Source organism: Onthophagus taurus, chromosome 8, assembly GCF_036711975.1.
Source record: "Onthophagus taurus isolate NC chromosome 8, IU_Otau_3.0, whole genome shotgun sequence".
NCBI classification, from domain to species: Eukaryota; Metazoa; Arthropoda; class Insecta; order Coleoptera; family Scarabaeidae; genus Onthophagus; species Onthophagus taurus.
The window spans coordinates 6,320,018-6,331,972 of record NC_091973.1 but is presented as its reverse complement, the minus strand read 5'-3'; the positions used below and the strand labels follow the sequence as shown (position 1 = coordinate 6,331,972).

Genomic DNA, 11,955 nt, shown 5'->3' with positions numbered 1-11,955 from the left:
TCATTTTGCAACATTTTCTTATCGTAGGGGTTCAATAAGGTAATTCGAAAATTAGAAGCGATTGAAACCTAAAAAATGGTTCATTATTTCATTAAACCCTTATAAATGCTTTCTTTTTCTGGTCATTAACTTGACGTCATATAGTTCGTACACAAATCACTTTAATTGTCTAAATGTTTACGAACGCATTTCAATTTTTGTTACATGCTTTTCCGTCATTACAATTAACCGCTAATTGAAGTGCATTTACGTGTCTATTAACCAGATGGTAATTTATGCGATATCTCCTATTTTTGGTTTATAATGAACATGAAAAACTATAAATCGAATTTCTGAAAGTCATAAAATGCATTGGATGTAATTTAGCTTTAAAAAAGTATTTGTTTTTGTAATAAGAACGTGCTGTACACGCGCTCTCAAATTTCTGTATTGTGCATACAATTTGATTCCTAAGTAATAAGATTGTAATTCCCGGTTTTGCAAAATTAGATTAGATAATGAAATATGAGAGCAAAAATTTTAAATTTTAACCGATTCTTGATTTATTACCATGACAACTGCATTTCCATATCTATTTGGATTAAAAAAATATACATTTTTGGCGCCATCTAACAACTAATTACTCAAATAAACCCCGCTTATCTATTCACAGATGGCGTAAATATCGAATATAACCTATATTACTCATGTGATGATATAAGAGGCTCTCCACCAAATTTAGGCGAAATAAACAGTGTTTTTTAAAAAAATTTTCCCCTAAATTTAACTTTAAAAAGTGATTCTGCAACACAATGGCCGCCACAGTTTTTGGAAAACGTTTTGTCGACTTGGGAAGAACACTCAGAAATGTAACATTATTAAAATTAATAATTTTTTTTTTTTTATTGAGTAATAAATTTTTTTTAAGGCATCTACTATGTCAGCTTTTGAACTTCAACATAAAACACCATTAGTTCGAAAACAAGTAAGTTTAAAAATAATAATAATAAATAACAAGAACTAGAAGGATTCAGGTTTAGCCTAGTGATGTAGTTTTATTTCTACTTTTTTTTTACTAAAAAGAGGAGCCCTAGGTACATGGATGCTTCAAAGATAGTTGGATCCAGAGTAGGCAGATCCACATTAAATTGCCCATCAGCTCAGACATAACCATTTTCAAGCAGAAGTACTTGCAATAAACTTCTGCACCTCTTTAAACTTATAAAAGGGATAGATGCAAAGGTAATTTAGATTACTTTATGGTGGGTTCCAGGACACAGAGACATTGAGGGCAATAAGAAGGCGGACAAGCTGGTCAAAGAGGCAGTGAAAACGCCCCCCAACCACTTCCAGTATGATAACCTCCCTTATGCTTCAGCAAAGGGGATCTAAGGACGCTCTCAGCTTTTCTGACCAGCCACGCGCCCCTAAAAACCGCCTCATCCACATTGGACAAGCTGAGGATCAAAGTTGTCGACTTCGCAACGACGAGTCAGAAATGGCTGAACATATACTGTGTAATTGCATAAAAAATTTTTGGTAAAGCTCTTTTGACACCTACCGACATAAAGAAACAAGACCTTGTAGCAATATTAAGGTTCATTAAGGCCCTAAACTTTTGAAGGGCTAAAGTTATAACAGATCTTAATTGTGATGTACTCTCCACTGGGAAGCCAACTTACTGGCCAACAGATAGAAGTAAAATTCCGGACAAAGACATTGACAATGATGTAGAAAAGTTCTTAAAAGACATACAAAACGCAGCCTGGGCCTCAACACCAATTTTGACACCAAAACCTAAATCTGATATTTACCCTAAATTCATTAGAAACAAAATTGCAGAAAAACAGAACGCACGAAAGAAATGGCAAACCAATAGAATTCCTAGTGATAAAACTAAATTAAACAAAATAACAGCCGAATTAAGAGCATTAACAGATAGCCACAAAGAAAATAATATTCAATTATTCAGTACTGATTATTCTCTGTGGCAAGCAACAAGAAAACTGAAAGTTCCAAAAACACATACACCTCCAATTCGAAATAATAATGGAAATTAGGCTAAGAGCAATCAAGAAAAAGTTAATTTGTTTGCTGAACATCTGAAAGAAACTTTTACATCAGACAGACCAACAACTATGCTAAATAATAATAATAATATGACTTTATTTGTCCCATTAGATGTACAGGGTGTCCAAATTTCGATGGGTTTGCAGGATATTTCAGTTATTATGAAAGATAGAATGAACCTGAGCTACTTTTTTTGTGAAACTTACAATGGCGCAAAGCCAATTTTCATAGCCCTCTTCGTTTTTGATATACAGGGAGTGTTTCAAAATTTTCAGACACCTCCTGTATCTCGGCTATCCGGAAACATAAAAACGAAGATTTTTTCACGTAGAATCCAATGGTGCACGTAGAATTTTTCTAGTCATCACGGTTTTTGAGTTATAATACTTAACTCTTTAAGTATTTTAGAAGTTGAATATTCAGTATTTGAGTTGTGTACATAACTCAAAAACCGTCATGACTAGAAAAATTCTGCGTGCACCATTGGATTCCACGTGAAAAAATCTATTAGAAGCCGTTTTTACTTTTTTACTTAGTTTCCGGATAGCCGAGATACAGGAGGTGTCTGAAAATCGTAAATTTCGAAATTTAAATCGTAAAAACGATGAGGGCTATGAATATTTGGTTTGCACCATTGTAAGTTTCACAAAAAAGTAGTTCAGAATAAAAAGTTTCATAATAACTGAGATACCCTGCAAACCCATCGAAATTTAGACACCTGTACATTGACTTAGTATACATAAAATTATTATAAATTAAGCCAGGACAAATTAGGCGTAGTTCAGCTACCGCCGTAACAGCACCTGCTCTTCCACTCAAATCTAATAAAACTAATTCTAAATATACAAGAGAGAAAAAGAAAAAGATGATAATGAAATCATAATCAATTACCAAACGCAAACTGCCCGATCCCTGTCGCCCTACAATGCGAATTTGAGACAAGCGGCCCCTCATTCTGTGACGAAACAACTTAAAGAAGTGCTACATTTTATAATTCATGGCAATCATTAAGAATATGTGTTTTTTGGTATGAAAAGCATTTCTTAAATAGCTGGCGATGATGGATATAATTCAAGGTATGAACATCAGTACGAAATTTTATTCTATTGAACAAGTATGGAGGTTTCTTTAAAGTAATTATATTAAAGAACAAAATCGCCGAATGAAGTATGCCAACTCAAATCCTTTAATTTGTGCGGAACAGCAAGAATTTTGAATTTTCTGATTTTTTTTCGTATTACTATACGAAATACATGAATCATACAATGTATCACAATAATTAAAGTGCGGTAACACCAAAAGATTTGAGGAACGACCGACCGCCATAAATCAATTTAAGAGCAGCATACGCGGAAGCAGTGTACTAAAGTTCAATACTAGATTGTTGACAACTATCTTGACCCGATCCCGAACAGAATTGTCACTTATCACCTTTCTTGGCTCGAATAAAATCAGCTCTGTTTTAGCAGCATTCAGACAAAGGCAGTAGCTCCAAAGCCTCTATATCCGAAATCAGACCAAAACAAGCATCATCGAGATCCGACGGCAGAAAAGATATATAAACTGGGTGTCATCCGCGTAGAAATGATGATTACAACTTTTTATGTATCTGTTAAAATGCGATGTGTAACGTGAGTATAGCAATGAATCCAAAATTAAACACTGGACGTTGTCGAAACGCGACTATTCACCTTCACACACTGCATTCTGCCCGACAAGTAACTGTACAAGAACCCCGATGCAAGATCATCAAACCCAATGTAGCGAAGTATGGCAGACATCAAGTCAATCAAAGTCTGTGCTTCGTATGACATCGTCCACAATATTCAATAGAGCTGTATTACAGCCATAATGCTTTCTAAAACCTGAGTGTGCAGGCGGTAAAATTACTCTTTCTGTAATTTTTGCCAATATCGGTAAAATACTAATTGGACGAAGGTCCTTGAGGTGATTAACATTCGCTTTCTTTGGTAGAAGCAGAACCATGAACCTTTTTCAACAAGTGGGGAAATAACCTACAGAGAAGCACCCACATAAAAATTATACATTTCATTGTCGCGTGGCAAATTGGGCAACGAGTTTATGAAGAACTGATTTATGGTATCAGGGTCGGAGCTAGCGCGATTCCCCTTAACAACGTTTAAAGCTCCTTACTATTTGCCCCACAACGACCAATCTTGTATTCAAAAACCGCACTGGGAACCATTGGGAAAAGCTGCAAAACATTATCTCGTTTAATTTGGTGTTAAAAATAAGTAATTAGTATTTACTAGGTGTTATACAATTGTGCTATGCTTGATATAGAAAAAATTAATGAAAAGTTATTAATTGACGGTTCAACAACGCTACCAAATTATCCAGATTTATTTTGAAAATCAGTCATCAATTCACATAAATTTTGCGCAAGGATCTTGAGCTACACTCGTTTAAGATCCAACTGGTGCAGGAATTAAAGCCATAAGACCATCATCATCAAAGCTCTAGAGAAATTGGCAAAATGAGGCTAATTTTTGGCTTAACGAGTTTGTTAATAAACAAAATTGACGCATATGGAGTGAAACCAATCTACAACAGACTTCATTCCAACCAGAAAAATGCACCGTTTGGTGTGGTTCACACGCTGGTGGCATCATTGGACCTTACTCCTTCAAAAATGAAGCCTGAATGGAGATCGTTACTTCACCATGATAATGATTTTTTGTTTGAAAATGTGGATAAGTTGATTTCGAGGAATGGAATTTCCAATTGGCTTCCAAAGTAGTATCTTTCTAAAAAATTTTTTAGGATTAAAATTTAATTTTTTGTATTATTAGTTAATTCGTTTTATAGTTAATTTTAGTTCAATAACTCCAATAAATTAAAAACATTATTTTTTTAGACTCCAATTCCTATTGCATTATATGGTGGTCGACATGCAGTAACAATGTTACCTGGTAGCGGTATTGGCCCAGAACTTATGAATTATGTAAAAGATGTTTTTCGATATGCCGGCGCACCAGTAGATTTCCAAGTAGTTAATATTGACCCGAAAAGTGATGATAACCAAGAACTAGACTACGCCATCACGTCAATTAAACGAAACGGCGTTGCTATTAAAGGAAACATCGAGACGAAAAGCGAAAGCGCTGAGGTTCAATCGCGTAATGTTGCGATTAGGAACGAATTAGATTTATATGTTAATGTTTTGCATTGCAAATCGTTCCCCGGGGTTCAAGCCAGACAAAAAAATATTGATATTATGATTATTCGTCAAAATACGGAAGGGGAATATGCTATGTTAGAACATGAGGTGTTATTAAATAGAAATCTTTATTTATTTTTGTTTTTTGGGTTTATATTTTAATTTTTTAGAGCGTTGATGGCGTTGTTGAAAGCATGAAAGTGGTAACTAAGTCAAATTCAGAACGAGTTGCACGATGGGCTTTCGAATACGCCAGAAGGAATGGAAGAAAAAAGGTTACAACAATACACAAAGCAAATATTATGTAAAATAAGAAAAAAAAAATTAATTTTTTTTAATAAAATTTTTTTTTAATTAAAGGAAATTATCCGACGGATTATTCTTAGAAACATCCCGTCGCATCGCTAAAGAATACCCAGACATAGAACACAACGATATGATCATCGATAACTGTTGCATGCAACTCGTTTCGAACCCACACCAATTCGATGTGATGATGATGACAAATCTTTACGGAAGTATTGTTTCGAACGTCGTTTGCGGATTAATCGGAGGCGCTGGACTTTTATGCGGAAAGAATTATGGGGATCACGTAAATTTTCGATGAACAAAATTTCAATTCAGTAAAAATCGATGTTTTAGTACGCCATTTTCGAACCTGGAACTCGTAACACCGGAACTGCGATTGCCGGAAAAAACATAGCCAACCCCATTGCGATGTTAAATGCTTCCGTGGCTATGTTACAACATTTGGGACACACCCGCCATGCCGAATTAATTGAAAATGCTATTTTGAGAACTATTTGTGAGGATAATATTCGTACTCCAGGTAAATTAGTGATGATTTTAGTGTTTAATGAGTTCTTAATTAATTTTTTTTATAGATTTGGGAGGATCAAACAGCAGTACAGATGTGGTTCAAAGCATAATTGACCATATTTTGCAAGCAGACATCCGCGCCTGGTAATAATAATCACCCAGCAAAGTTTTTCTGTCTCAAAAACTATTAACACACTTCTTGTTGTGGATTTTGACTAACGACACTGCTTGCCCGCACGTTTCTTCAATTCTTGACGTCTTGCTTGCCGTTTCTTCGTTAATTAATTTTTATTTTGAGTTTGGTTGTGGTTTTTTTTTCAGGCCATTTATGTACAAAGCTTCTGATCACGCATTTCTTGCTTTTACGCACCGAGACTCTTAAAAGCTTTAAAAATTGAAATGTAACATTTTTTTTGAACGTTCTTTTTCTTTTTTTTTCTTTTCAGAGGAAAATTTTGGGTTTACTGCTACAGGTGAACGAATGTTAAGTATTATTTATTATTAATATTATTTATAACTAATGTATGTATATTAGTGTACATTTAAAAAATTACGCATGCGCAAAACGTTGATTTTTTAAATGAGATTTATTTTTTGGTGTTTATTTTTGAAGTAAAACAATAGACTGTTATTGAAAATGGAATGTATTGCGTTTCAATAAATATTACAAACGTACAAAATCGTTTCAATCATAACAAAAATAACACGCCTTTGCGTTTTATCACAAGAACATTGCAAGAAACTGGGATTAATTATTTTTTGGAACTAACCTAATAAAATTGTAAATGATATATGTTATTATTTTATAAAGAAGAGGATTTCCATTTGTAGGAGCCTGAGTATTGGAAATTATTGCTGAATACTTTGTCATCGGCTTCTTTTGGGCCGCGACTTCCAAACCTAAAATTTTAATTTATTTAAATTTATTAAAAAATCGTTTTAAAAACGTACATGTATTTAATCGGGGCGATATTTTCCTTTTCAATCTTGTGAAGAATCGGGGTAAAAATTCTCCAAGCTTCGCGCAACTCGTCGGCACGAACGAAATGCATTTGGGAGCCGCAAAATACGTCCAAAATTAATCTTTCATAAGCATCAGGCAACTTTATGTTCTAAAAAGAAACAAATAACACTCATATATAAATAAGTATTAAATCTTACAGAATATCGACTCCCATAAGTTAAATCCAACTCAGTTTCCTCCATATCAAAAGTCATCCCTGGAGTTTTAACCATTAATTTAACATACAAAGCTTCACCAGGTTGAACTTTAATAACCAATTCATTTCTTTTTGGTTGCCCTTCGAAAATATCCCCAGCAACATCTTTATATTGAATGCGAACTTCCGCTTTGCGTTCATTTAAAGCTTTTCCACATTTTAAAATGAAGGGAACCCCATCCCAGCGTTCATTCTTAATGTGTAAGACTCCCAAAGCATAAGTTGGGGTGTTCGAATTATTAGGAACGGTTGGATCGTCCAAGTAACCTAATTTCGCTTCACCCTCACCATCTGGGTTCCCAACATATTGCCCCAAAACGACGTCTTCCATTTGAAGTGGTTTTATGCAGCGAAGAACTTTAACTTTTTCGTTACGAATATCGTCGGGATGACACGAAGCCGGCTTTTCCATCGCAACAAGCGTGAGGATTTGTAAAAGATGATTTTGCATTATATCGCGAATAATTCCGAAGTTATCGAAATAACCACCGCGACCTTGAGTGCCAAACGGTTCTTTGAACGAGATTTGAATTGAGGCGATGTTATCGCGATTCCAAGTCGGTGAGAAAATGCGGTTACCAAATCTTAAATTTGAAAAATGTTAGAAATCGAAAAAAATTTTAAATTAATACCTTAAAGTCATCAGATTTTGGACCATCTCTTTTCCTAAGTAATGATCGATTCTATAAACTTGCTTTTCTGTAAATAATCGTGCGATGTGATCGGAAAGAACTTGAGAGCTGGCCAAGTCTCTACCGAATGGTTTTTCTATAATAACTCTCGTCCAACCTCTAAATTAAAAAAAAATAAATAAACGTACAGTAAAATTTCCTGATTAAAATCTCCTAACGGGTGTCCCATTAAGGGTAAGTATCTCGACAACTGTAAGGCCGAGGTTTGGGAAAAAATAGTAATCGGCAAACTGGACAAGAGAAATATCTGGAAATTATTTTGATAAGATACGTCAACTTATTGCTTCAAATATTGTTTTCTCAAAAACTAAAAGTTATTTTTCAAAACGGGTTGGTTCATTGGAAAGAGGACACTTTTATTAACACTTTGGGAAATTTTCAAACTCATATTCCAAGAACTGGATTTTATACGAATTTTTAAAACTTAATCGGCGAAAATTGCAAAATCGATTATTTCAAAAATTTATTTCTCAAGAACTGAAATTGATTTTTCAAAACGGCTTTTTGCATTAAAAAGAGGATACTTTAATTAATAACTGGTGATATTTCCACAATGATGCTTCAAGAAATTAATTTTATAGCGAATTTTGAAAATTGCAACATAGAAAATTTTATCAAAACTTCAAATATTGGTTTCTCAAAAACTAAAAGTTATTTTACAAAACGGGTTGGTTCATTAGAAAGAGGGCACTCTTATTAACACTTTAGGAAATTTTCATACTCATATTCCAAGAAATGGTTTTTATACGAATTTTTAAAACTTAATCGGCGAAAATTGCAAAATTCGAAAATTTTTCGATCATTTCAAAAATTTATTTTTCAAGAACTGAAAGTGATTTTTCAAAACGGCTTGTTGCATTAAAAAGAGGATACTTTAATTAATAAATGGTGATATTTCCACAAGGATCCTTCAAGAAATTAATTTTATAGCGAATTTTGAAAATTATCGCAATATCGAAAATTTTATCAAAACTTCAAATATTGTTTTCTCAAAAACTAAAAGTTATTTTACAAAACGGGTTGGTTCATTGGAAAGAGCACACCCTTATTAACACTTTGGGAAATTTTCAAACTCATATTCCAAGGAATGGATTTTATACGAATTTTTAAAACTTAATCGGCGAAAATTGCAAAATTCGAAAATTTGTCGAACATTTCAAAAATTTATTTCTCAAGAACTGAAAGTGATTTTTCAAAACGGATTGTTGCATTAAAAAAAGGATACTTTAATTAATAATTGGTGATATTTCCACAATGATCCTTTAAGAAATTAATTTTATAGCGAATTTTGAAAATTATAGCAACATCGAAAATTTTATCAAAACTTCAAATATTGTTTTCTCAAAAACTAAGTTATTTTTCAAAACGGGTTGGTTCATTGGAAAGAGGACACTCTTATTAACACTTTGGGAAATTTTCAAACTCAGATTCCAAGAAATGGATTTTATACGAATTTTTAAAACTTAATCGGCGAAAATTGCAAAATTCGGAAATTTGTTGATCATTTCAAAAATTTATTTCTCAAGAACTGAAAGCGATTTTTCAAAACGGCTTTTTGTATTAAAAAGAGGATATTTTAATTAATTTTATAGCGAATTTTGAAAGTTATTATTATGAAAATTGCAACATTTCGAATTATAGAAGAAAATGTTCAAAATTCGTATTAATTCAAGAATGGATGGAGATATCAAGACGCGGTTTTCACTAATATTTAGCAAATTTTATTGTGACTAAAGGTCTGTGAAGTAAATAGTACCGTTCCGTTCAATTTTTTTTTTCAAAAATTACGAAAATATGTAATCGCTGCAGATAACGCCCTCTAGCTTATTTGTTTTAAATTAAACGGTCTTACTGAAAATATCTTTTAAAAGTGAATGAAATGCTCTTTCAAACAAGACCAAAAATATTCAAATCGGTTGAATGGTCCAGGAGATATGATCTCTTATTATGACAGATATAAAAAATGTTGCAATACAAAAGTGATGTGGTATTATCCAAGCTTGTTAAAGTCATAGCTCATCTAACTTATTGGCTATAAGGATTCACAAATTATTGAGATACAGCCCTTAATGGAATACCCAGTATATCAAAATTTTTTGAACAACTTACTTTTTAGACAAACAAGCATTTTTAATATTAACAGTGACGTTTTCATAAACAGATGGTGGTAAGGCAAGATAAAAAATTCTATTGGCAATAATTTTTTCTCGGGCAACAATTTCAGCATCCAACCTTTCAAAATCATGACAGTCATCATATTTTCCTTTAATGTAAAAGTTCCGCTTCCAGAATGCTTCATAAACTGAAGATTCACTATCTTTTACCTAAATAATAAAATGATTAAATTGAGTGATAATCTCAATCTGTCTAAAAGTTGTTTTTACCTTCATATTGTTGTGGCACAATCCACGTAGAGCTATAATATCCATTGCTGACCTTGCAAAGCCATAAAATGTTGTATCTACTGGGAGGAGACCATCTCTGAATAACCACCAAAGAGTTGGATAAATTTTCTTCATGGCTAAATCACCCTGAATTAAGAAAAAATAACAAAGTTTTAAATTTCATTGGACATTTTCATATTTAATAATTACTGAAGCTCCCAAAACAACAAAAGCATGGGGACGATCCATATCGAATTGTGCCCCATCGTGATCTGTCTCGATGATTTTTAAAGATTTCCTGTACAAATCCAGACATTCTTCAGTTTGTTGAACCTCAGCTATAAAACATTAAAAAAATGAGAATATGATTAAAGTGTCATTGAAAGATCACGTTTATTTCTCAAGGTTACATGAATAATTAAGTGAGAAATTGCTATCTTCATTCTAGGAGTGAATGTTAATTATGAAATAAGCATATTAGGTCAATGATAATTGTGAAATAAGCAAATATAGGAAAAAATTTATTACTTCTTTACACTAACCTGACATTTTTCCTGGTTACTGGATTAGAAATTATTCGTTTAAGATGGAACACCTGGATGACAACGAAATAAAACGTAAATCTCTGTTGCTGATAATGACAAAGACTTGAACTCACCTAGATTATAGATGAAATACCGATCCTCTCGCAATTTTAAAACGAAATAAACCGAGAATGATGATACAAGTCGATTTAGAATACTTTCTAAAAGTTTCTAAACAAACTTTTGCGCCATCTAGGTATTTTAGGTGAAATAAAATTTAGATCTAAAGTTTATGCAACCCAATATACAGAAAATTTTATTTTAGAATTTATGCAATAAAGAGAATTTTATTAATTTTGGATTTATTATGTCCAGAATCAGTGACTTCAGCAACTTGGAAACATGCCAAATACTTTGATTACATTTTTAGTAGTAATCGCAGAATTTCTTTCCTCAAGCATCAAAAACTGCAGTACTCTAGAGCAGTGGTGGCTTTAGGATCAAGCATTAAATAGCTAATAACGTAAAAATCATAAAAATAATCATAAAGCAACAATAAATGCAATACTTTGATGTTTTTTGCTGTTTTCCTCTGTAGCTCAGTTAAATTTTAATGTATTCAGATTTTATATCTGGCTTTCAGAGGATCTTCTGATAAATTATTTACCTCAAATAATGGGAAATTTTTAGGACTCGTACAATTAATGGCAAGGTTTGACCCTGACATAAAGGAGCATGTCAAATTAGCAATGAGAGCTTTCAAACTTTTCAGTTTGTTATCAATCCACTGAGCATCATCTATGAAATATCTATCAGCATAGACATACAAAAAAACATTATCATCTGGCAAGCTAACATATTGACCTACAAACCCCCACCAAATAAGTACCAGAAACTTTCTCCACTTTTGTGGAATCTCACCCTCGATAGCCTCATGAAACGCCTAAAACTAGCCGGTTTTAAAACCGTTGGCTACGCAGATGACCTGACAATCCTCATTAGAGGCAAGTACGCTAACGTACTCCTCGATAGGATGCAGGAAGCACTCAATCTAATTGAGAACTGGTGTAATAAACAATGCCTTTC

The 11,955-nt window shown here is 33.1% G+C and overlaps 2 protein-coding genes across 3 annotated transcripts; one reads left to right on the top strand and one right to left on the bottom strand.

The window, feature by feature from the left end:
* The first annotated feature begins 644 nt into the window (after positions 1-644).
* LOC111425162 (isocitrate dehydrogenase [NAD] subunit gamma, mitochondrial-like) lies at positions 645-6,692 on the top strand. 2 transcript variants are annotated; one of them, XM_023058964.2, is made up of 8 exons: positions 645-848; positions 908-964; positions 4,928-5,338; positions 5,401-5,534; positions 5,591-5,822; positions 5,873-6,059; positions 6,115-6,193; positions 6,496-6,692. In XM_023058964.2, coding segments are annotated over exons 1-8 (1,158 nt in total). In that variant the 5' UTR covers positions 645-791; the 3' UTR covers positions 6,497-6,692. The 2 variants fall into 2 exon arrangements, with proteins under 2 accessions (XP_022914732.1, XP_022914731.1); XM_023058963.2 differs by lacking the exon at positions 6,496-6,692 and having other exon boundaries at positions 6,115-6,197.
* On the bottom strand, positions 6,676-11,111 carry LOC111425161 (glucose-6-phosphate 1-dehydrogenase Zw). Its single transcript, XM_023058962.2, has 9 exons — positions 11,004-11,111; positions 10,888-10,940; positions 10,556-10,683; positions 10,346-10,492; positions 10,071-10,285; positions 7,902-8,060; positions 7,211-7,853; positions 7,001-7,161; positions 6,676-6,949 (listed from the first exon to the last, which is right to left on the bottom strand). The coding sequence occupies exons 2-9, from the start codon at positions 10,892-10,894 to the stop codon at positions 6,853-6,855; spliced, it is 1,557 nt and encodes a 518-aa protein (XP_022914730.1). The 5' UTR covers positions 10,895-10,940; positions 11,004-11,111; the 3' UTR covers positions 6,676-6,852.
* Positions 11,112-11,955: the final 844 nt, after the last annotated feature.